Below are 26,750 nucleotides of genomic sequence, written 5' to 3'. Positions count from 1 at the left end.
GGGTAGCTACCCTACCATGTGCTCCACGCACGACACAGCCCATTCAAAGAGTGCGTCAATCCCTTCAAAGAGTGCGTACTGCGTGCTGATCACTTGTCTTGATATGAATAAAGTTGCCAAAACTGTAGGCGGGGACTGGGAGGAAACAGTCAGAATGAAATATGAATAATGATTATCAATTTGATGCTTTGGCAATATGATAATAAAAAAAAAGAAATACAATTTTAGCCGCATTTAAATTGAATTGAACTTAATTTTTCTTGTGGACTTTTTACAGAAGCTTCCTCGCTGTGTGCCTCTCCCTGCCCTGGGATTAAAAAATAATATGAGCTATGTAAACTGATAGGCTACCCATATGAGCTAGGCCTCAAATGGGAATCAGACTACTTTGGTCAGACTAAAAATTATACGTTGATTTAAAAAAAGGGTTTAATTGTGTTTCAGAATACAACAGCAGGTGTTCCATTAGCCTATATGTAAAGTCTGTCCGATGACCTTGACCAAGGGCAGTAGGCTCCTGGCACCAGCCTCACGAGGGCTGTAGCACACATCAATGAATAACTGCTGTCTGTTTGTATGCCTACACACAAGTAGTCTCTTAAAACAAGCATCAACCTTAAAGCCCACTGCGCAGCCGCAGTGGCATTCAGCTTTATATCACCATGCCCCCAGCACCTACAGCCCCTTTTCCCTTGCCCCCATTCCCACCACCCATATCCCCCTAGCCACTCCACCTGCCCACCCCTCGAATCGAGACTCTCTACTACACACATGGGCAAAATACGGCCCGCCAGTGCACCTGAACGCAACATGCAAGATACCCGCTGAATAAGTGTCCAAATGTTCATGTTATTCTGGCCAATACTCCACTTCTGTTATAGCATTTCAGTCTGGAATATGGAATATCTTTCAATAATCTTTATGACTAAAAGGCTACATTGAAGTAGAAATTTAAATAATTAACTCATTGGTTTTGGATTTATTTAGCTTCAAGAGTGCATTTTTGTTCGTGTGACCCTCAACACAGGCTTTGATCATCCCGGGCCACTTACTGATACTTATGCTTAAATTAACCCACTCATATTCTGGTTTATTTCAAGAAAAACATTTCGGCTAGTGGAAATTCTAATTGGCTGGTAACTTTAAAATCTAGCAGCCATATTGGCAGGTGGTCAAAAAAGTTAATTTCAAGCCCTGAGAGCAGGTGGTGACATAGGAGTGAGTGAGAAAAGGATCAAATATTGGTGGTTAAGACTGAATAATGACATCACAACTGTTAATTTAAAATTAGTTATTCCTCTAAACCTGGCTTCAAATGCCCCAAATTTTTCGCACTGGCGCCGTTCGGCCCTCAGCAAAACCTGGTAGCGAGGACATTTTTTGTGGCCCTCTCTATCATCAAAGTTGCCCATCCATGGGTTACGGCATGACAATATTTGTTCAGCCCCTGGCAACAATCTGGGTTTCTCATGTGGCCCCCCATGAAAAATAGTTGCCCACCCCTGCTCTACTACGACCTCCCTATCCCTCCCTAGCTACGGCCCCTTTACCCTCGCAACCCCCCCTCCTTGCCCTCCCCCCACCACTACCACTACCCATATCCCCTTACCCACTCCCCCTACCCACCCCTCGAATCCCGACTCTCTACCACCTTCCTATCCCTAGCTACGGCCTGTTTTCCCACTAAACTCAAACGCCCATGACTGACTGGCTGACTGAGTGAGTGAGTGAGTGAGTGAGTGAGTGAGTGAGTGAGTGAGTACCCTGACCTTTCCATCCCGTGGGGGGAATGGGGGGGGGGGGGGGGGGGGGGGGTATGGGGGCATGCAAGTTGCTGGTGAGGGAACAGTGAAATGTGAAGTCAGAATAGAGGTAATCCAGTCCATTGCCTTTATTAAAATGTGTGTGACAAAAGGTTGAGACGGACAGCTTGGTCCTTGTAAAGAGAGAAGGACAGAAGGCTGTTCTTTACAAAGGTTAGAATGCACTCAATCAACAGAAACATACATATTCCAACACTTGGCAGCCCTTTCCATAGATTTCACATACTAAAAATGTGTACATTACCAGGCCCTCCAAACAGCTTACACAGCTCAAGACACTGCAGAAAAATCATTGAAGATTCATGATGGGGAAGGAGAGATGAGTGCATTGAAAGAGAGAAGTGGAAAAAACAGTATCCTCACACACTCTGCTTGCACACGCGTGCGTGCGTGCATGCGTGTGTGTGTGTGTGTGTGTGTGTGTGTGTGTGTGTGTGTGTGTGTGTGTGTGTGTGTGTGTGTGTGTGTGTGTGTGTGCATGTATGTGTGTCCCCGTGCCTGTGTGTGTGTGTGTGTGCAGGGGATGGTGGAGGTAGATTCTCAGCAGAGGGAGCTGATTTCGCCCTTGCTGCAGCCCCACTTGCAGCAGGCGTTGGACAGCCCCACCACCACGTCGCGGCCCTTGCGGTCGGCTTTGCGCAGGGCTTCGAGGATCTCATCTGAGATGAAGGACCGGGCGGGCCTGCTGAACGCCCCCTCCTGCCCGTCTCTGGCCTGGCTGTGGACGCCCAGGTCATAGGTCGTTTGGAAGAGACCCTCCACCACGGAGTCCTCTGAGGACTCCTCCTCTCGGGGGCTGAATGGATCCTCTGAAGGCTCTCCTGCATCATGGGACAAATACAGTGAAGTGGGACGATGAAGCTTGCTGTGCAAAGTCAAATTGAACTGGCAGCAGCACTCACAGGTCAAGTTTCAAAAAAAGGTTTTAATCCGCACAGCAGCAGTGAAGAAAATAGACGCATTTCAGCCTGTGGCTTTCCTCAGTGTGATGTGCAAAGCCATACTTCAAAACTGTTTAATGTGTCTTATTAAATGCTCACACTTGTTTCTTATAGCCAGAAATAAAACAGAGTTTGTCCGACTCCCTGCTGTCACGAGAAAAATTGGAAGAGGCAAAGCAAGTTTATTTTGTACAACACATTTCATACACAGGAGTGTTTATGTCAGCAGTCATTTTATCACATTCTCTAATGGTGGATGTCTTATCTTGTATGGCAATAGATAAAAGACAAGCACGCATTCGCAATAGCTGTGCGACCACATATGCAAATTTCCGAAATGCAGGATGATATTGGGGCAGTCCGGTCAGGGTACTCTGCCTCTGCCACCCTGTATTTTGAAATACCTGCCCTCGTTTTTTATCAGAGTCCTGCTTGATCTCATGGGCTGCTGCAGAGATGGGTTCTTCTTAGAATTGTCAAATGGTCAAAGTCTTTTCCATTCCCATTGGAGATATTAGCTCACCAAGTTCCCAGGTTTTTACTTTGCCATTTAGTATCCCAGGGAGGATTTCTGGAGAAAACTGTACATTTTCTGGTTCAGGGCCATAAAGCTCATCTGGGTATATGGTAAATGTTCAAATAAACATTTGATAGGTCCATAACGCAGTCTATTGGTATTCATTGGTGTAGCCCAAGTGTGCACATATTCCCACAGTATATACTGTAGCTCTGTGATTCTTGCCATATATTTTGTTTTTTCGGTTATTTTTGGGGGCATTTTGCCTTTATTTGATAGAACAGTAGGCAGACAGGAAAGGTGGGGAGAGAAAGAGGGAATGCCATGCGACGAAGGACCACGGGTCAGATTCGATCCTGGGTCGGCCGCGCCAAGGACGAAACCTTATGCGTAACGTGCTCTACCAGGTCAGCCACCAGGACGCCCCAGAAAGTATGGTTTCCATTCATAAATACTGATTGAACCAACTATATACCAGACTACCAGAATAAGTTCCCATACAAATGAACTGAGTATTCTCCTTCAATCTGCAGCTTAACTTAAAACTTGTGATTTGCTTCCTCCTCTATTCTACTGTTTTATTGGCATATTCCTGTCTGGATAAGATACAAAATTGCACACAATCACAAACAAACAACAACAAACTAAAGTCAGAAAAGAGACACATCTTCATGTCTTCTATAATCAATATACACAGGGAATAAAGATTAAGTGAGAAAGCCAAAAACAATCAGTTGACCCTATAACATATACCGTATATCTTTCTGTCACCATAGACCCAAAGAGCAGTTGTGAATAACAAAGTCTGTCTCACCTGCGCTCCTGAGCGAGCGTCTCCAGCGCGAGCCTCCGCAGGTGAAGATGACCGCCCGGATGAACTCACGGCCGCAGAGCTTCACACCGTACGCTGGGCTCTCCATGGCCTGAACCCCAGCCACCAGCAGACATACAGCCAGTACCACAGCTTTCCACATAGTCATACCAAATGCTTTGCCTATGTTGTTTTCTTGTTTTGAGCAGCACTCAACTCTCTCTCCGCGTTTGTGAGCTTTGTGACTCTCTAGGTGACCCAGGCATGCTTTATAAAGGGATTTGGAGCCCTGCAATGGAGACAAGCATGCAGGCCCTCCCCAAGAGAGGCACACAGATTGGGGAGCGAGATAGAGTGAGAGACCTTTATGGAGACAAAACCCAGACCAAAAGGTGGCATAATTAACCAATATGGCTGATGTCAGAGGCCTTCGTGAGCTATAATTATGTTGCAGCAAATGAAGCACACCTTTGATTTCAAATCCAGATTTTTCATTACATTTTTCATTACCTCACAATGTGACGTAGTTAGAGCCCTTTTAAATTGCATCTATATGGAAAACGTGCAATTATAACGGGATATGCAGTGACTGTGAGTATGAAGAGCAGCATATTGAGATAAATAATTCCCCCCATAAAGGCATCTGGTGGGACTCTATATGGTATAATGGACTTAATTAGCATATTGCCCCACACTCACTCATGTGTTTATTCTATTCTATTCTATTCTCCATTCATATGCTTAACCTGGGGTGTGTTATTGTCAGACGTGATATCAGTTTACGTTGCTATGCAGATGATACGCAACTGTAATGATCTATCAATGACACTGACATGAAGCAAGCTGACTGCTTCAGGACCTTCAAAACCGGATGTCTCAAAGCTTTTGCTATTAAATCCTGACAAGGTCACTTTCCCATATATGACTGGTGCAAAATGCAGCTGCCAGGGTCCAAACAGGTGCTAAACACAGACATCACATCACTCCACTCAGAAGTCATTCTTATAGGTGCATGTGAAATGTCATCATTTTTGACAGCAATTAACCCATGCCTTGTGGATACTCAACAAAATTAACAACACGTTTAAAGAGTCGCAAAAGGAGGGGTAGAATATAAAGGTCATCCCATTCAGGCTTAAAAATGATAAAAATATGGTGAACGGAAATGAACTGTGTTCTCATATGTGAACCTTTCAGACCTAATCAGACATGTTGCCATGAATTCTGGTCCACCTGATAAGATTTTACCCTTACCATTACCCTAACCCTAATCCACACATGGCCCTGTATAACTTACCCCTATCATTTTCTATTTCCCTTGACAAGCTCTCGTAGTCTCTTTGCAGAGTGGTGAGCCAGGAAGCACTGAGACAGGGCCAGTGACATTTTCAAAGTCAGATAACATAGAAGTCATAATAGGAGTCAGGCAAAAAACACATTTCTATCTGTGCATCCACGTAGTCAAAGGTCACTCATTTGGGAAATGACAATGGGGAGGATGAATTTGTAATGAATGTGATGATAACAAGCAAACAACATGGCATTTTATGGAGGGTGTCCAGCCTGCCATTCATTTACACAGTGTCAGAGGGTGACCTGTGGAGGTCAAGAGAGTGATCATAGAACACTATGGACTATACTTGTTGTCGATGTGTTGATGGACTGTGTGTATCAAGATGGCATCATGTGGTCATATGCTTGCCTTGCCCCTTATAGTGCAGATGTGGACACAGAGCTAATGCGTCAATCCACAAGACTTCATCCATTCTACATGCTATGCATCTGGGCCATTGTGTTCAATTGTGTGTGTGTGTGTGTGTGTGTGTGTGTGTGTGTGTGTGTGTCACACACGCGCGTGCGTTTATATTTGTTGTCCCCCCATTTTATTATTATTATTATTATTATCAACAGAATTGATGTAGGCTACTGTTGAAAATGAGTCAAACTGGAGGTAGGCTGACATGACATAATGACGTGATAATAAGTGTATTAGTCACTCTCTTATCAATAAAATAGTATGTAGCCTATAACTATCAAATCACTGACTACTGAATTTTGATAAACACTGTGATGAGCCAATTACTTTCCCTGGTACAACATCTGCCTAGTTAATTAGTAATTTAATCAATGATAGACAGAAATTTTCCACAAATGGGCGTGGAAGGCTTTGTACTGCCAATGTTATGGTCCTATGTCTTTAAGACGATTTGGGAGTTCTCAGCCAATCAGAGCAACGAGGGGGGAGGGAAGGGAGCGGGTGGGTAGCAACAGTTGCCCTGGTGAGGACGAAGCGCCATAGCCACGGTAGCCCTGGCGACAAGAGCCCAGCAACGAGAATCAACAACAACAACTGAATCCGGCAAAAAAATAAAAAAGGAAATATACCGGTGGGAAATTCACTCGGAAGCTGAGGTGAAGCTCTAAACATATTGGAAAGCTTTTCTGTCCACGAATGGTTCAAATGACATTTGTACTGTATTTTCCCTTGTTGTTTCAGTAGCCATAACAGCAAGCTGGCTTCCAGTGTTAGCTATCGTAGCCGGCTAGCTAGCTGTCGCATTGATAATCGCTCAAGTGTATTTTTTGAAGGGAGCGGTTAGTGTGTGCTGGCTACTCATTCGAGTTGGATTGTGCTTGCCATGACGACGCAGCCACAGATGCATGCCTAAACAGGCCGTTGTTATGGCGATGTCAAATGCATAGGGTACAAAATGGCGGTTGTTGTAGAGACCAGTTAGCTTGATAACGTTACCAGTGTTACCTTGCTAGCTGGCTAGCATCAGTGCTGTCACGACAGGAGTGTGCTTAACGTTAATATTATTCATAGCTGACGGAACGAGCTAACGTTACTAGCTACCAGTAACGGACATGCTAGGTCATTTAAATTGCATTTTAACATGGTGTGATTCTTTGAACAGCTATCTCAACGTAAAACCCCAACCAATAACTAATTTAACGCTACATTTCTTAACGTTAACGACCAAAAGAGAAGACAAAATGAGTTTAGACAAGTTCAAACTGCAGTTTTAGCTTCGTTAGCGTTACTTTGTTACTAACGTTGAAGCAGGGGAAGGGTTGGCCTGATAGGCATCATCGGGCATCATTGGCAACTACCCTACTCGAATAACATTTAATGGAAAGTTGAGAGCCACGGCGGCACGTCAGGTGGCAGACAGACAGTGTGGAAGGGGCGTGGCAGAGAAGGTTTTTTGCAGGTGCTTCTGTCTGAATTCAATCTATCTAGCAGTTCAGTTAGTAAACAGAGTTAGGTCATAATATAGAAGAAACCCTATTCTTCGGTCCCAGTGGTGTGGCCTTACTGAAGTGTGTGGGTGAGAGAGAGCGATAGAGACTCTTCTAGAGACTAGGAATGTTTGTGGAAGGTGTCAAGTCTACACCTTCAAGGGTGTTCATATAAAAGGTCAATTAAATGGTTAAAGTGTACATTTAAGCCTCCCTTCATTGTGTTAAGCATGGCACACCAATCAAACATTCTACAACTAACACAGACAAACACAGATAGTTGTTTGGTGTGGCATGGCTGTCTGTCCTTGTTTGGAGATGTTTGGTCAGATTCGACATGTTCAGTCCTTGTTTGTCTGTGTTTAGCCCATGGCACACCAATCAAGCATTCTCCAACAACTGCCAAAAACAACAATGTTGGTAGTTGGTGGAGAATGTTTGATTGGTGTGCCATGGGCTTTACATGAGGAGAAAGCTGCAGAAACAGAATTTTAATGCTTTGTAAAATTGATTGCTGCAGTTTTGAAAACGTGGTAAGGGATTTTCCCAACTTCTGCTACAGGCATAGGCATTATATGAGTGAAAGCCCATTGGCTGTGTGATCACATTACAGGTAATGGGACACCAAATGCTTTTTCCTGACAGTCCTCCCCCACATCGCCTCGCTAGCTGCACCGCTCTTAGGTTAGCTACAGGAGGACTTTCAGACATTGTCCCGTTACTACTTAATTTGAACACAAGGCAAGACTACATATGAGGATACAGAGTTACTAAATCAAACAAGTTTATCGTGAGCTCTAAAAAGCACTGCAACGAATACCGTTTCAGTTAAATATGTTTTAATTTATGTAGTTGTTAGGTAAACATTTCTGCTCTCATCTCGGTGTCATTCTTTTTTTCAGTGTAAATTTTAGTGTATTTGAGTGTATCAAAGTTACATTGATGACTTTTGACTGTTGTTTGTGTTTTGAAACATATAACTAGTCGCTCACTTCTTTTTCCTGTTATCAGTGGTGATTCCCAGGTCTTGTGATGGCCACCTCAGGCTATGTAGGTGAGATCCAGCCGACAACCCAACCCCAGGGGGGCGGTGTAACCGTCACAGCTGTCCAACCTGCAGCCACCTCCACCTCTGCCACTGCCCCTCAGTTTCTGGCTGAGATTCAGACCACTGTGGCCCCTCCCACTGTTGTCACGCCCACAGGCCAACCCACTTCTGTTGAGCAAGCCGCTTCCCTCGCCAGCCAGAAGCCTGCAGCGGGTAGCCAAGCCCAGCCCACAGCACAGGGCCAACCGGCTCAGACACAGTATGTGACTGCAGAGATCCAGGGCTCCCCCACACAGTCTGGGAACGCTCAAAGCACACCTCAGTACATCGTAGTTACTGTCACAGGTAAAGGCTGAGCATCACACACACTATAAACTACTGGGATTAAATTAGACCCGGGGTGGGGGGTTACATCCAATCTCCACCCCTTAAATCCTGTCCCTGCTCTGCGCTATTTTGTCTGTGCGGTTATAGGTGGTACTAGAAATAATTTCAAATGTATTGTTCTTTCAGGACCATAACGTTTCAAAGTACTATGGACCATTCTTTGAATTTTGACCTGCTGAAATGGGTGTTTGAAAACAACACATTTCAGACTTTCACACTTTAATGTGTGATAAACCGTGAGCAGCTTGGTGCTTGGGCAAGCATGCATGAAAAATGGTGTTAAATGTGCTAAAATGACTCACTTGGAATTGGAACATGAAATCTCTTGGCATGGCAAACCTGTGCTTTACCAACCAAGCTCAAATCAAAGCAGTCAGGCTCATAGAATCTTTATAGCTGTGTCCCACAATGGCACATGTGCAGTAACGTTTTTTTGTTTGTTTGTTTCTTGAAATTTTTGGGACCAGCTGACTGACCAACAGAGTGACTTATAACTAAAGGTACATGCCAAGTGGCTGGGGGAGTTGACAAACCTTTAGCCACTAGAGCTGGGTACAGATGGCAGGTGCTTTTCTGGCACCGACCAAAGTCACATCAGTGCTACCATTTTTTTTTTACATGATCGGACATTTCAGTACCTACATCAGCACCTGGCATCTGGATCACAAGGGCCATATAACCAGTGGTGGGGAAGAGCAGCTCACAAAGAGAGAAAAAGGGGGGGGGGGGGGGGGGGGCAAAAAAAAGAAAAGAAAAAAGTATTTGAATATATTCAAACGAATATGTTTTGTTTAGAGGGAATATTCGAATATGATTTTGGGCCAATTTTGACAGCCAACTTACACAGACACAATGTATGACTACCAAATGCCAATGCCAAATGTAACATCACCCTCCTCTTTATGACCATGTTCTTAAAGGGCAATGTGATAATTAACATATACTTTAGAATTGGAATTGTATACAACTGGGCCATGCGCCATAGGAACATTAATCAAATATATAGTATGTATAGTACTTGTATGCCAAGAATGAAGAGGTATCTTGAGTTCACCATTTCCTGTTCACGGTTTTAGATAAGTTACTGTTATTGTCGTGACTCATGCAGTTTCAGACTTTGCATGAAAGAGGAAATGTGTAATGATTAAATGGTAGCCAGCATATCGGCAAGGTAAATAGCGGAAATGACTTGTAACAGTACTGTACTCCCCCCCCCCCCCCCTCCTCTCTGTTCAGAGGGCTCTCTCCATTCTAGTGACAGTGTGTCAGACTCCAGTCCCCCGCCATCTGTGGTGCAGACGGGAGTTCCCACACAGGTGGTTCAGCAGGTGCAGGCGGCTCAGCAGGTAAAACATGTGCGCATGCTCAAAATAAATGTTCCTCCGCAGCTGTTAAAATGTAGCAGAAGAAGTTATTCTTTAATCCATCAGGTGTCCTGTCTGTGTATGTTCATGTCACCAGAGGTCCGTGGTGCAGGCCACCTCTCAGATAGCCAAGACTGAGCCAGGCACCCAGCTCAGTGTCACCAGCCTACAGCCTGTCCATATCAGCCAGGAGGTAAATCAAACAAACAAGACTAACACATACAGCTTATCATTGCTGATATCTCAGTGGTCCAGTATAATGTTTGAAACTCACTTGCGCAGTCACTGACCAACACACACACACACACACACACACACACACACACACACACACACACACACACACACACACACACACACACACACACACACACACACACAGGAATACACATGCACATACAGGTTATCACACTTTCCATTACAAAGGGGATCACTTGTGACCTCTTACATGTCCAAAACATGCTAACTTCATCACATATAGTCTCAGTGTCAGTCAGCTCATAACATCTATGGTCGAACCTCACCACTGCTCCCCACTAGCAGCAGGATGTCAGCGTCAGGCAGATACAGGGAGCTAGAGGAGTTGTACCTGATCTGGGGAGCGGTAGACTACAGCATGGACAGCCACCCCTACATCCTCCTCTTGGGTTTTCCTCCAAATATGTACCAACAGTGTCTGCACTGGTTTGGAGAGAGAGATAGGAGCCTACTCTTCAGTTGCCACCACCTCAGGCCACAGCCAGCCAGCAACAGCTCTCTAAGTAGGTCAGGGGGACAGACTGCTGGTATAGAGTTAAAGGGATAGAGAATATTTCTTTGCCAGGAAAGAAATGCAAGTGTACCTGAATGAGCCTAGAATTCACAGGTGTTGATGTGGGTCAAATAGGCAGACAGGGAGGGATTTACTAGATTGTGTGTGTGTGTGTGTGTGTGTGTGTGTGTGTGTGTGTGTGTGTGTGTGTGTGTGTGTGTTTTTGTTTGTTTGTTTGTTTGTTTGTTTGTTTGTTTGTTTGTTTGTTTGTTTGTGTGTGTGTGTGTGTGTGTGTGTGTGTGTGTGTGTGTGTGTGTGTGTGTGTGTTTGCTTGCGTGTTTTCCTCAGGTGCAGCAGCAGCTGACACAGGTGCCAGTGCAACATGTGTACACCAATCAAGTGCAGTATGTGGAAGGAGACGGCAACTACACCACCAGCACCATGTTAGAATCCATCAGTTTCTCACACGCGTTCACATACACACGCATACAATGTTACACAGATACAGTCACACGCATACAGAACATTTCGTTCATCTCTCCCTAACACTGCCTCCCTGTCTCCCATGCAGTCGCTCCAGCAGCTTCCCCTACACAGACACTCCCCTGTACACCCAGACCACAGCTGCCCAGTACTATGAAGCTTCGCCCACCTCAGGCTCACAGGCCTCCACCCCCGGCACACCGCTCACCGTCTCCGTGACGGCAGGCACAACAGGGGGCGTGTCCATGTTCGTGGCCCAGCCCACCAGTGCAGCGGGGGGAGGGGCCACGGTGGTGACCACAGGGGGCACCACCAACGGGGCAGGGGATGGGGTAGGCACCAACGGTGGTGCGGCGGGCAGCTATGTGATCCAGGGGGGGTACATGCTGGGAAGCAGCAGTGGAGGGGCGGGTGGCAACAGCCAGAGCTACTCACACAACGCCCGTGCCTCCCCAGCCACTGTGAGTATTACAGAGGGCGAGGAGAGTAGCGTGCCGTCGGCAGACAAGAAGGTATGCAGAGGCGCCAAGCGCAGGAATTTCTTCTCGTTTTGTTCCCATCCACACAACCCTCTGGTGGCGCACGCTGATGATGTCATAGTTGAGCTTTGTCAAGTGGAAAGCACAATTAAAAAAACTTGGTGGTTTGTATTAGGACCAAAAAAGTGTGGGTTATACAATATACTTTATTTGAGCAATGGTCCGAAAAACTATGTTGTAACATTACAGTATTTTTAACTGTGATTTGCTACTTACAGACAACAAAGCCATGACCTCATCATGTTTCATGTCATTAAAGTGCATGTGATTAGAGGCCTTTTATTATTATTATTATTATTATTTTGCCTGAAGTGCCACAACACTGTATTTTTCATCCCAAACTTGTCATATTTAGCAACATATGACAATGGTAACCAATCTATGTTTGGCAAACATCCCATCAGTATTCCAGCTCATTAATTCATTGCATACCAAAGTTGTATGCCACGGCACGCAAACAAATGTATTTGTGTTTTCATGTCTGAATGAGCAATACATGTGAATGTTTTAGTCTGTTAATGAGTTTGTGTTTGTATGTATGTTTAATTGAAGTGGGAAAAAGTCTGTGTGCATGTATGTACTACATTTAACTGTCAAATGTATGTGAAGCAGTCTTTTAGCTCGGCATGCTTGCGTCATTTTGACGCGCGTTGTTCCACTTGTGTCTCTATACAGGCTTTGCTAACTGCTCCAGCCTCTCTCTTTTCCCTGCCTGCGTGTCAGGTACAGTGGTTGCTGGACAACTATGAGACAGCTGAAGGAGTGAGTCTGCCGCGCTCCACTCTCTACTGCCACTACCTGCTGCACTGCCAGGAGCAGAAACTAGAGCCTGTCAACGCCGCCTCCTTCGGGAAACTCATCCGATCCGTCTTCATGGGGCTACGGACACGACGCCTGGGCACACGGTAAGATGATGAGAAGATCATCAGTCACACAAACTCAGAAAGGCACGCGTGGGAATGTTACCTTTGTGCGGACGTGAACACCTGTGTAGGATTACGTATTACACAGTTACATGTAATGTACACATGGGGGCGCACGCGCACACACACACACACACACACACACTTATAACCCACTTACACACCTATTTTCTCTATTCCCCACAGAGGTAACTCGAAATACCACTACTATGGGCTGAGGATCAAGGCCAGCTCTTCTCTGATTCGTCTGATGGAGGACCAGCAGCACCTGGCGATGAGGCAGCAGCCTTTCTCACAGAAACAGAGGTACACAGACACAACACTTATCATTACAACTCTGGAACATTTTATTCCCATATGTTTATTTCTACAGTTCTTTCATCAGACCTTATCCAAACTCTATGTTGTAAAACCCTGTGTCTCAAACTTTTTCCACATCAAGGACCGTAATGTATTGGTTACATCCGCTTTACTTCCTGCATTACCACCTCAAAACAGTTGCTGTGAAAAGGGCCTGCAGTATAGGCTGATATGGGACCAGTGTTCTAATCTACATGACCAGTGGTGCTGCTTGGTCCAGAAAGAACTCTGGTCCCATGGGTGATGACCATCTGCGTCGTTTTCAAGGAAACTTGACTGATTGATCATCATTGTGTAGACCTGAATGTTGTATTTTGTCCCTGCTCTCACCAGGTTGAAACCAGTGCATAAGGTGGAGGGAATGACCAATGGCACAGCATCGGGAGCAGGCCAGCAGCAGCAACAGCAGCAGGGGGCAGGACTCGTGGACATCAGCACCCAGGTTCAGCAATACCAACAATTCCTGGGTGAGTTTTTTGCTCTTCATCACCACGCTACAATGGACACAGACCTATTGGTTACTGATGTTGTGCTGGTATAGAAGTGATAGGACTTGCACAAGATGTCAACAAATCACAAATGTATGAGCCCCTTATGTAAGGGCAGGGTCGGAAATTAACTTTTAGACTCACCGGCCAAATGGCCGGTAGACAAAAACATTAAATACTAAAGAAACATTAATACTAATAATTCATGTGAACACAAACACTAATCATAATTATAACAACACTAACATCACAACACTAAGACAACGATTAATTGTAGTACATTTACAGTAATAGGCTAATACTAACACTAAACTACAAAACTACAGCTAATACAATACTAACAGAGAGAGAATTATGGTACTGTTGCACCTGAGAGGAAGTAGTTAAAAAAAAATCAGTTGAGAGAGACTTTTTCAAGCTGAAAACAGCGTAAAGTTTAACAGAAGCAGTAAGACTCCATAGGTGCAGTAAAACATTGAACAAAACAGGACAATGGATACACGTACACTAGTAGTAGTTAACTGCTCAAGCACTCGTGCTCGAAAATGAGGATGCAACTGCAGCGAAACTACATGTAGGAGGAGTGCGAGACAGTCTGTGGCTGGTTCATGTGTGGGGGTGTGTGTGAGGTAGGAGCGCTCAGCCCTCACCTTTGTGAAACTCAGACACAGACAGCACCCAGCAGTCAGAGGAGAGAAGGAGAGGAGAAGCTGCAGCAACACCAACGCGCGGTGGTACAAAGATTTAGGCTACTCATCAGGTGGCAGATGGCCTTCTGAGATTGACTTGCCAAACACAAAATCTACTCGCATTTGGCGCTTGGCTGCCGTTCATTTCAGACCCTGATGTAAGGGGTGCCATTGGCAAGATCTTTTGCCAAAAAATGCATCTGTTTTTTAGCCACGTTTGGCTGTGTCAAAGATATCAACCTTTTTTGACATGATAGTTATTATTGTGAGAATTCACAAGTATGTTTTTCAGAGTAATTAATTAGTGAATATATATATTTTTAATTTAATTAGTAACCACTGTCAATGTGTTCTGTGTCCAGACGCATCCAGAGCCCTCCCAGAGTTCCCAGATATCGACCTGCAGGGGAAGGCTCTGCCAGAGGGCATCGAGCTGGAGCACATCAAGAGCTTTCAGCTGCTTTACAGGGAACACTGTGAGGTAACTGCCTGAAGGGGGCATTGGTTAGCTGGCTGGAAACCTTTGACTATTTTTATGCCTCTGCCAGGCCGGGAGGCATTATGGATTCGGGTTGTCCATACAGCCGTCCGTCCATCCGATGTTCGTTAACGCGATTTTGCCTCAAATGTCGACTTGGACTCAAGGATGAACTAATTCGATTTTGGTGGTCAAAGGACAAAGATTAAGGTCACTGTGACCTCACGAACGCCATTTTCAAGCTCGTTAACGTGTTATCTCAAGAACGCCTTGACGGAATTTCTTCAAATTTGCCTCAAACGTCCACTTGGACTCAAGGATGAACTGATTACATTTTGGTGGTCAAAGGTCAAGGTCACTGTGACGTGACCTCGCGAACACCATTTTCAAGCTCGGTAACACCATATCTCAGGAACACATTGACGGAATTTCTTCACATTTGGCTCAAACCTCAAAGTCTGGACAGACATGGATGTCGACTGCTCACTTGTTGATGGAGGCATATATCCGCGGTGTGGTCGTTCTAGTTTTCCCTCTCATTCCCCCCCCATTTTCTCCCCAAATGTACTTGGCCAATTTTCCCCCTGTTGCCCTGGTCGCTGTTCCACCCTCTGCCGATCTGGGGAGAGCCGTAGACTAGCATCATGCTTCCTCCGACACATGCACGGCCGCTTCTTTTCACCTGACAGCGGCGAGCTTCACTGGCAGGACATAGCACATGGGAGGCACCAGTTCCCTGTATGCTCTCAGTCATTCATTGTCAGTCATTGATGTTTGAAGTGTTGTCTCTGTTTTCTGTCAGGCCATACTGGATGTGATGGTCAACCTGCAGTTTACCCTGGTGGAGACCCTGTGGAAGACCTTCTGGAGGTTCAGCCAGAATCAGGCTGGAGATGCCACTCTGGCTGTGTGAGTGGATACATACACACATTTGAAAGTAGATTTTTGTCATAAGCATAGTCGGTGTGTTAGTGAGAAAAGGGCATCTTTAGCTGATGCCCTTTTCCAGAGTAATTTGTAATGTGCAACAGAGAAGAAACGTATATATATATCATCAATAGCTGTAACACTCCATCTCTAGATGGATTTGAAAAAGAATGCATTATTTATATGCATTATTTCTAAGTTATAGGTAATGAAATAGCACTCACTGTAAGTCTTTGTTGATAAAATAGCTAAATGCCTAACACACTGTAATTGTTCAAAAGAGCCGGGGGGGAGGGGGGATGGGCATTCTGGTGGCTCACCGAGTAGAGCGTGTACCATGAGGCTCAGTCCTTCCCACAGCACCCTGGGTTCAAATCCAGCCCGTGGTCATTAATGATGCACATCCTCCCCTCTCTCTCCCATACTTTCCTGTCTGTCTCACTATATCTGCTAATAAAGCAGGAAAATGCCCCTCCCCCCAAAGAATGAGCCAGGGATAAAGGTGGGGGGAATATTTGTTTCACAAAAACTGTCACTGCTTGTGTTTTGCCAGTCATGATGAGTCAGAGAAGCGTCTGCCCAAGTCGTGCCTGGTGTTGCTGTGCAAGTACGATCCAGTGCTGCGCTGGAGCCGTGACTGTGACAACAGCCTGTACCAGGGCCTGGTGGAGATCCTCATCCCTGACGTCCTCAGGCCCATCCCCAGTAAGGCTTCAGACCCAGCATGATATCAACTTATATCCTAAAACAGTATACTGTGGAACACTGTGCAGAGAGTAGAATACACATGGCAAAATATCACACAATAACAACATCTCCTTACGTAGTGTTTCCTTTACATTCATTTAGTTGCAGTGGCCCTCTACAGCTTGGGGGGGGGGATAGGCAGTTGCAATTACAATACATTTGTAAGAGTAGACAGTTACTAGATACTGAGTCTGGAGGAGAGTCTATTACAGAGGTCCGCCCAAATTGGTCAGCCATGGTCTATTACATTAGTTACAAGTCTGAGATGTATTATTTCTGACACACTTATATTTAAGCAATATAGCATGAGAGCAAGTGTGTTGTGGCGAATATATCCCGCTGATAAGCTGTTATCCCACGAGGCCGCAGGCCGAGTGGGATAACAGCTTATCAGCGGGATATATTCCACAACACCACGCAGCTCGAGTGCTATATTGCTTTTATAAAACGGTTTCCAAGTATAATAATATAATAATAATAATACTATAAGTCCGACTGGCATGGTATTCTGATAGAGTCAGTTGAAACACTACTGTAAGGTGGGACCGCAAGAATGTGCGGGTGATTTGATTGGATCGTTCTGGAGACTGAAGTTGACATTGGCCAATCCTGGCGCTTTCTGAGAAGCTGAGAGCTTTCTGGAAAGCCGACAGGCAGCTCGAGCGCAGCGCTGCATCCTCAGCGCTTGCTGAGAAGCTGAGTGCTTTCTGCAAAGCCCGACACCAACTAACGTTACGGGGTTAAATGCGGGGTTAACAGCCTTTTTTTTGCAAAGAAGACATTAGCCCGCATCTATTCTTGTACAAAACATAATTTTCTGCGAAGTATTAGTAAAGTTATAAGCGAAGATCGATTCACAAGGATCTGACAGCTGTCTCCGCCATTTGTTTTTTTTGAGGTAACCAAAGGCTTTTAGTAAGAGAGTTGCCATGGCAACCAATAACCCATGGCCATGGGTTATTGGAGTGGGTTATTGGAATTATACAATGGCTGTGAACCAATCAGATTGCTTGATTTGAGAGAGCCGTTTTATAAATTGAAATAATGCTGTTGATTATTTAGCACATAACTCTATTTCTATCCTGATCCAAACTTATCTTCAGCTCTTGACTGGGGGAAGGACATATCAACTATACATGAAAGTAAATAGCTTTAAATTCAAGTTGTCGTCTAATTCTATTATTTTGCTCCTGTCCCCAGGTGCCTTAACTCAAGCCATCCGCAACTTTGCCAAGAGTCTGGAGAGCTGGCTGACCACCGCCATGATGAACATCCCCGAGGAGATGGTCCGCATCAAGGTACGCTTCCTGTATATCAACCTTCCCTTCTTCAGCCTAAAAGTGTTGGTTCAACTTGGTTTCTGAACTGCTGAGCAGGCTGCTTCAAGCCTGCAGGCTCAGCCGTCCTGTAAGCCTATTGTTTTAGAGCCTGATGGCTAGGTCAGGTTAGATGGGTGTAATACAGTGAACTTTGTGCGATTCTAAATGTAGATACAAGGTAGTGTAGTTGTGTACCGGCCTGATCAGTGTGGACAACCTAGCTCTGGGACAACAGAACTTGCTCTTGAGTCATCTGGAGGTGTTGTGGGCCTAATTCAATGAACTGCAATGACAAACCTACTCTCACCCCGGCCCCGCGCCTTCTTCCCTTTAACATCCAAGTCAGATTCCTAGATGCTCACCCAAAATAGCCATTGCTGCCATTGCTGTGTATTTGTGGATGTATGTGAGTGTGTTTGTGTGTGCGTGTGAAAGCATGAGTACACACCCTCACATCTTCTCCCTGTCCTCCGTCAGGTAACGTCAGCCAGTGCATTTGCCCAGACTCTGCGCCGCTACACCAGTCTGAACCACCTTGCTCAGGCAGCCCGCGCCGTCCTCCAGAACACGGCCCAGATCAATCAAATGCTCTCCGACCTCAACCGGGTCGACTTTGCTAATGTCCAGGTGGGTCTAATCTCTGAACACTGTGCACCGGTAGCCTTCATGGCAACTCGCACGTATTTCAGTATCTTGGTTGAACCTTGCGTTCGTCTTAGTGTCGTGTATATGCTCGGAATTCTAGCCGTGTTTATATGTGTGTTATTTATTCAGTTTGGGAAATGGCACAATGTTAGCTCAAGTTGTTGTCTCTGTTGCTAGGTCGTTCCTAAGGGTCGGCCTACTTGCTGGAGTAGTAAACTAGGTTTCATTACACAGGAGTGGTACTGACGTGACTGGTTGTTTTCCAATTCGTCAACACCATGTATTTCCGGGGGAGTTAAAACTAGCAAAACGTTTTTGTTTGTTTGTTATATACTTTATTTCGTTGGTAACCGTTATATAATCGCAATATTACACTTGAGTGGGAGCTTTACCCGCATTATTGGCACGACAGTGATGCAGTTAGTAAGCATCACTGTGAGATAGTGACACTCTGTTGTACCCCCCCCCCCCCCCCCCCCCCCCCCTCTACAGGAGCAGGCTTCGTGGGTGTGCCGGTGTGAGGACCGTGTGGTGCAGCGACTGGAGCAGGACTTTAAGTTGACCCTCCAGCAGCAGAACTCCCTGGAGCAGTGGGCCGCCTGGCTAGATGGTGTGGTCTCCCAGGTCCTAAAGCCCTACCAGCAAAGCCCCGCCTTCCCTAAGGCCGCCAAGCTCTTCCTGCTCAAGTGGTCTTTCTACAGGTGAGACGGAGCAACAGTTTGATGGTCAGAGACAGAGTGACAATGCAGCATTTGGGCCAATTCTGCAGAACTTCAATCAGTTCATAAATAGTGTTGTGAATCGAGACTCAGTTCATTTGACAAACCGGGTCTAATGTTTCCTGAACTAACACATTTTAACACATTTGCATGATTGATTCCCATTATTGATGGGGGGGAGGGAAAAGGGGTCATAGGGATAGGAAGGTGCTAGAGAGCCAGGATTCGAGGGGTGGGTAGGGTTAGTGACTAGGGGGAATATGGGTTGTGTTTGCGGGGGGTGGGGGGGTCTAGAGGGGGGAAATGGTTGGTGGTCTAAAGGTGTGCACTTGTTCAGGAGCACCCTGTTCACATTTATACACACATTCACACCTGGATGCTGACCAGTACAACCACAGTCTGATCTGCTGGCCGACGATTAATGTGAACTATTTCATTTGAAGCTGTGTGAACTGACTTTCGAGCTAGCTCTTATGTGAACTTCAACTTGCACAACCTTGAGTGGCAGCAGTCTGGGCCCGGCTTAACTAGGCTTGCCTAGTCTTGTTCATTGTAAATTCAGATTGGTAGTAGAATTTAATTTCAATCAGTTCAATTTCAGACTTAGTATTTAAGGAACCGATAAGGAAATAGTTATGGAATTCAATAATTAAAGCCACTACAGTACATGTAGAATATTTACCTCTATGATGATCAAATTAATTTTCAGTCCTGGGGTAAGTTTTGGTGTAAAATGTGTAGGACTGACTTAAGGCAGAAAGATAGAGCCTCAACCACAATGGAAATATGACTCACTTCTATTGCTCTGCTTGTTCATATGGAAAACAAATACATTCATGCTGTCCAGTCCCACAGTACTTAGCTAGGTCTGCAGTGTAGGCAAAACTGCTTTGCTACTTCAGTCTGGTTGAAACTAAAATACTAGCCACCAAAAATATGTTTTGTCAGCATAGATTAGCCACCACAATAACCTGTCTTTCTTACACAAGTTTATTCCAGTTCCATTGTTTAGTTTACAATATGTTACAATTTCATTCACCTTTTCAATATATATATTTGGCTACTCTCTGCATTCTGCAGAGTGGGGAACAAGTGGCGGGTGCTCTTTGTGACAGTGATGTTAAACACTACCACTAAGGGGTTAAATATTCAACATTTATACAATATGACCCTGCCAACCCTATGCACAAGGTAAATGGGACTGGAATGATTGTTAAATTATTATATTTTGTATGTGATAAAAATAACAGCCTAAAGCCTATCCACACCCAGGTAGATTTTTTTTTCATGTTAATCCACTTGACACATTCTGTGTGAATGTTCACACACCGTCTGTCCCTGCATCTAAAAAAAGACTCGATTTGTAACTGTAGTCATCGGGACCTTCTGATTCTGATCATCTTAACATTCATTGGGTTGGTGTGAAGTAGCCTGGGTAAACCCAGCCCCCAGTGACCTGCTCTCAGACCTGTTCTCAGTCACTAGTGACTGGGAACTGAGAGAGCAGGTCACGTGGGGGCTGGGTTTACCTAGGCTAGGTGTGAAGCATCTTAAATGAGAGTGAACCCATGCTTTGAGCTTTGCCATAGCGAAGCCCTGAGAAAGACTTGCTATTCTTAATTCAGATTCACGTTCCATTTTATTGCCACAGTAGCTAATCAGATTACGGTACATACAACAAGGAAGTTGACTCAGTGTAAGTATGCAGCGTAGCGGACACATCAATAGTCAGAAGACAGAAACAATACAGAAAGACAATCACAAATCAAATCAAAGTGACGTATGATGGGGGTGGGGGGTAGGTTCATGTCAGTGGGGGGATTCTGGCCTGTTGCTGAGCTGGCTGTGCTCAGGGGACATTGGGGGAGGGGGGGTGTTAGTAATAATTGGTGTAGGAGTGAAGCAGTTGGAGAAAATACAGTGTGCAGTGATTTAATCAACGCTCCACCCCTCGTCTCCGTCCTCCAGCTCCATGGTGATCAGGGACCTCACCCTGCGCAGTGCTGCCAGCTTTGGCTCCTTCCACTTGATCCGCCTGCTGTATGATGAGTACATGTACTACCTGATAGAGCACAGAGTAGCCCAGGCTAAAGGAGAGACCCCCATTGCTGTCATGGGAGAGGTACACAGTACACACACACAAGCACAAGCATCAAAATGAAATGATAATTTAAAAAACATGTTTACACTATTAACACATTCCCTTCTCCCCTCCAGTTTGCTAGTTTAGGCCGCAGTTTGAACCCCCTGGATCCTGACAAAGGTAAGTTGAGGTCTATGCTGTGTTTATGCTGTAGTACAGTGCTGCACTGTACTGTCTATGCTGTGTGTATGCTGTAGTACAGTAAGTGCTGCACTGACTGTACTCTATCTCAGTGGTTGTCAATCTTTTGGAGCCGCGGCCCCCCAAAAGAACTTTAGCCTGGGGTTCGTGCAGTAGTTAACTAGCATTGCCAAGCACCCGTCACTGTGCCACGGTCTGCAGTGCCACCCGAGCTGGAGGAGACAACTTCTCAGTGTGCGTGCTAACGCATTCGCACGCTGATTTCACTCACTCACTCAAATCTGTTTTATACAGTTTATATATAGTTTATATATTGGTTTATATATACTGTACTACATTAAATCATTGGTATGAGAGATTTAATCATCATGGGAGAAAAAACATTCTCAAAAATTTTTATTTCTTTATTTTGACAACCATCCCACGACCCCCCCAGAACCACTGCTCTATCAGATAGAGCAGGTTCGCGACCCGTGTTACCTCCGGCTTGGTCGGGCGTCCATACAGGCACGATTGGCTGTGTCTTCCGGGTGGGTGGGAATAGCGTGATCCTTGCAAATAGGAATTTATTCTGTGACGTTTCGGTCACCGACCTTTTTCAAACAAAATCGGTGACCAAAACGTCACAGAATAAATTCCTATTTGCAACTTTGGACGGTGTGCGGGACTCCCTTCTTTACAATTGATGGACAATTCTGTTCATGTCCGACGCACCTGCCCGAAAAAGAGATGTGCGGAGCTCTCCTTCTAATAGCGTGATCCTCCCACGTGCTACGTCCTGCCGGTGAAGCTCCTTGCTGTCAAGTGAAAAGAAGCGGCTGGCAACTGTGCATGTGTCGGAGGAAGCATGGGGCTAGTCTACGGCTCTCCCCAGATCAGCAGAGGGGGTGCAGCGACCGGGGCAGCAAGGGGAAATTGGCCAAGTACAATTGGGGAGAAAATCAGAAAAAAAATCTACTGCTGTCAACTGGAGTGTGTTGTTCCAACTACAAAAGGAGAGAACAGCCAGCACACTTAAATGTCCTTTCAAGGCTTTAATCCATCATCTGGGCAATACAGCGACAACGGACGTTTCAGTTAAGCAGGCCTTCTTCAGCGTACGCTGAAGTGTACGCTGAAGAAGTTTAAGTGTGCTGGCTGTTCTCTCCTTTTAGTCAATTGTTCTGTGCCTTGCACCTGAGCTTTATCGATCGGTGAGTGTGCTCGCTAGTCGCTACTACTGTGGTTGTTCCAACTCCAAACAACAAGCGCCCTTCCCTTTGTGTCTGTCCCAGAAGAGGAGGAGGAGGAGGATGATGAGAGTGACGAGGAATGCCAGGAGCTGTCCCTCCCATCGGACGGGCCGGGGCTGGGAGAGGAGTCCCTCGAGCCTCCCGCCAAGCTGGCCAGAACTGACCAGAGAGTGCTCTTCGCCACCGGGTCAGCTGACAACTGAACAGAAATTAACACTACGAAACACGGATCAACTATATGATTACACACACGCACACACACACACGCACACACGCACACACACACGCGCACACACAGTTGTACAAAGTACACTAATTTATACACTTGATATTACATGTAGATCTTGTAAATGTGAGTGTGTGTGCAAACACAACCGCTGCGGTCTGTCCCACATAACTGTCCTACTTGTCTACACTTACACAAAGCAAACACAGACCCATTCAGCACCACTACAGCCTGGACACCAACCAAACACAGGTCCATTCAGCAGCACTACAGCCTGGATGCCCCCCTGTCCTGTCCGCCACACTGTAAGCACAGACTCCGCCTCGCACAAACCATGAAATACACAATCACCGGCTTGGCAGGTGGCAGCAGGACGTGGCTTCACCAGTGAGCTGACTCCTGGGCTCGATGATTATGGATCTGTACAAATGAACTAGGAGCTGGCATGTTGCCTCACTGACTCCTCCTCGCTGGAACACTTCCGCTCACCTGCTGGGTCCTCTTTCTATAACTGTCACTGCCGTATCAAAGAGGTGGTCTTGAAAATACTACGATGTGTGTAACGTCTGTGGGAGAAGAGAAGGGCACCAAAAACCATGTACTGTATGTGCCCGCTTAGCTGGTATTTGTTGACGCAGAGACGCTCGTGGAAAACAGATCATCGGGATTATAGGGTCAGTTTGTCTTGTGCGCGTTTCACAACCCCTATCCTGTGTTTTCTGTATGCTTTCTGTATGAGTCACACCTAGAGGCTGACTGAAAGGGTTTTTGTGATAGTGTGTGTGTGTGCGTGCGCGTTGCAAGTGTGTGCATTGTCTGGTTGTTGTGTGATTGTAAATCATGCCAAGTGTTGACCCTCCCCCCCGGATATTTCCCGAGGCATTGTAATATTGATTTGGGATAAGTGTAGATTTCTTGTTTGATTTAATTTGCTTGTAAAGAAAGTGTTGTGGTCTTGGGGTGCCTGTCACAGCTACTACACACACTTGTAAAAAGAACCCAATGGCTGTGGAAAAGGTGCTCCTCCCATTAGTTGCTGCAAAAAAAAAGAATCCTCCCTGTTTTGATAGGACATGTGGTTCCTTGGTTCCTTGGTTCCTTGAGAGATGGATGTGTCATATATTTGTGATTTAAGTGCTTCTTTGTTCCGCTCCATTTCATCGGTTCCTATGTGGCTTCCTTTTCCGTTGACATATCACTTTTCTTGCCTGTTTCCATTTCTGTGCCAAACCTACTTGCTTTTATACCAGACCCCATTGTTTTGTTTTCTCTTTGTATGTTTCAAGGAGGACTGCCTGAGTAAGAACAGTAATATACACAATACTGTATATTTACCCACTATTTTGAATTTTATTGTGTCACTAAGTGAACCTTTTGTGCAGTGTACGGTGCTGTGTCGTCACACATTGTAAGCAAACCTTTGTGTGCATTTATTGACGTGTGTATTGAGTGTACATTCAGTTCTGAATCCTTATCATTTGATGAATCTTTCCACATACAGGCTAAGGCCCTGCCTTTTTTGCACATCTTGACTATTGTCTTTGAAAAGTCGGATGCAGAGATGTTCTCCGTCTCCTCTGAGACGTTTTGAGCAGTGCGGTGCAGGTGGCAGGCTTCACGGCGCCTTAGCGCAGGCACCACTCTCTGCGGTTGGAGAGCTTGATGAGATGCGAGCCAGATCTCATGGCTCTTTCTGCATAGTCCTCCACCAACACGTCTCCTCACTGTTTCTCATCTCACTGCATCTTGCATTTCCACCTTCCTACCATCTTTTGTTTTGCGTCGAACATCCATGTTCTTAAACACTGTTCATCCTGATTGGTGGATCATGTCATTATTTGAAATTAAATTTTAATTCTCTGTTTTAAATCTTTTAACAGCAGCAATGCACGTTTTCATCTAGCATTGCTAGCTTCAAACCAGCATGTTATCCTTTCTAGGGAGTCTACTGCTATCACAGCTGATTACATATCACTCCAATCTTGTATTGATGATCTACAGCATATAGAATGGCCATTCTTTACCCAGTGAGAAAAATATGTTTTGTCATTTTTATAGTGCTTGGGTTTCTTATGTACAAAAGCAAAACAAGTAAGAAAAAAAGATGTCCAGTGGCAGTGTTTTATGAATTTGGTCAGCTGTAAGTATGACTGTGCCTTTGGAGGTGGTAGAATGCAATTCAGATGTTTTTAATTTTAAAGATATAAATTAAAGAATTTTTAAAATTGCACCCTCAGCCCCTCTTGTAGATTTTTTTTTCAAGATGTCCCAAAAAGTGTATGCATTTGTGCTATATGTGCAGCCATGCTAAAACCGTCATGTCTCACACCTCTGTATTTTTTATCTGTGTTATCTGACATGCATCTGCTGCTCACTACATTATATAACAGATCTGCTGCATAAGCAAAGATAATCAATTCGCGAAAACAACCGAAATAATGGCACAAAGTAGGCTATACATTTTCTCAAACAAAATGTCCGCCTGTGTCCATAGTATACAACCCTTTGTAGTCGTTTTAATGTACCGTAGTGCTGTCAAGTACCTACAGTGAATATTGGCATGGTGCAAGTCTCAGGAACATATCACATTGAAAAAATTAAAAGGTAACACTGATAAGATTAAAAAATGAAGGTGAAACATAATATAATCAAATGTGCAGAATACATAAAAAGAGGATGTCAGTCAGTATGAAACAGTAGTACCGGTATATGTGTCTAATCACAGTATAGTTTTATATTGAAAAAGCTTGGTTGACTTCAATTTTCTTTTCTTTTGTCCCAAATAAAACTAGAAGTTGTATGAGCATATAAGCATAAAATAGGTCAAAGTAGCCTACTGGATAGAATAAAAGCTGTTGAAGGTTGAAGTCCTCTCCATGTGGAGAAGTTATAATGTGAAGTTCATAATACAATTGTGGACCGATCAGGATGGCCATCGATTCCAATGAAAAATGAATTTCTTTAAAATGTGTATCCAAACACTCAATAACTAACTGAATTACAAAAGGTACTCTTTAGCTAGCCTGAACAGTATGCCATTCATGTCTATGTGAAAATAATTCTACAATAATATCATTTTAGGTCACTGAGGAAATTGAAAAAAGAATTGTACCACACATGATCCCACAGGGTTCAAAGTTGGAATAGAGGTTATAATTTAAAGCATGAAGAGAGAGATACATGGACAGTTTGGGTAGATAAAGAATACGCTGACATGTAAGGAACAGAAGTGTGTCACTCCACAAGTTATGTACATGAGGGCTACAAGGTTTGTCTACCTTTCATGTTCCAGGTGGTGCCCAACAGGGCTGGCACTAGTCATATTGGTGTCCTAGGCGAGAATTGATTTGGATATGGTCTGTCAAATGCATCATGGGTGCTACAGAGGCTGCCTGGGACTCAGTTTTTTTGTGTAAAAACCCCACCACAAATCTTTATCATATATTTAGGTTTGACTAAATAGCTTTTTCCAATAGAGATCAACTCAGTAAAGATCCTTTTGTGAAGAACTAGCCTCGATCCACCTGATTAGACTGAGCTGGCTTAATATTGACCTCTAGTGGTGAACTAGTAAGACTATGCTTTGTTCTGTCGAGTGACAACTACATTTTATTCACTTCCTTGTAAAAAGCACATTGAACAGAACAAAACAGTCGAAACACATCTGAAAATAAATTTATATTTGCCCCTTTTTAATTCAACAGAGCATTGCTGCTGGTGGTCATTTATTAACAATATTATCAACAACGTGCTGCCAAAGGCAGGCTCAAAGCTGCCATTCAGAATACTAGAACCATACCTGAAGA

The 26,750-nt window shown here is 44.8% G+C and overlaps 2 protein-coding genes across 2 annotated transcripts; one reads left to right on the top strand and one right to left on the bottom strand.

Moving 5' to 3' along the window:
• Window positions 1–2,363: 2,363 nt before the first annotated feature.
• rln3a (relaxin 3a) lies at window positions 2,364–4,255 on the bottom strand (the record flags this gene model as incomplete). The annotated part of the gene is made up of 2 exons (XM_083649114.1): window positions 2,364–2,644; window positions 4,096–4,255. 2 exons carry the CDS (start codon window positions 4,253–4,255, stop codon window positions 2,364–2,366), a joined length of 441 nt encoding a protein of 146 aa, XP_083505240.1.
• A 4,112-nt stretch (window positions 4,256–8,367) lies between these two features.
• On the top strand, window positions 8,368–23,305 carry rfx1a (regulatory factor X, 1a (influences HLA class II expression); the record flags this gene model as incomplete). The annotated part of the gene is made up of 17 exons (XM_083650161.1): window positions 8,368–8,728; window positions 10,007–10,116; window positions 10,232–10,327; window positions 11,234–11,328; window positions 11,457–11,880; window positions 12,631–12,812; window positions 13,017–13,136; window positions 13,524–13,657; window positions 14,730–14,848; window positions 15,648–15,754; window positions 16,326–16,477; window positions 17,720–17,817; window positions 18,316–18,465; window positions 18,976–19,184; window positions 21,171–21,324; window positions 21,420–21,465; window positions 22,761–23,305. The coding sequence occupies 17 exons, from the start codon at window positions 8,368–8,370 to the stop codon at window positions 22,919–22,921; spliced, it is 2,718 nt and encodes a 905-aa protein (XP_083506287.1). The 3' UTR covers window positions 22,922–23,305.
• Window positions 23,306–26,750: the final 3,445 nt, after the last annotated feature.

Source organism: Poromitra crassiceps, assembly GCF_964638095.1.
Source record: "Poromitra crassiceps genome assembly, chromosome: 13".
NCBI classification, from domain to species: domain Eukaryota; kingdom Metazoa; phylum Chordata; class Actinopteri; order Beryciformes; family Melamphaidae; genus Poromitra; species Poromitra crassiceps.
The sequence above is the reverse complement of the archived record's forward strand: the minus strand, read 5'-3'. Positions and strand labels throughout refer to the sequence as shown.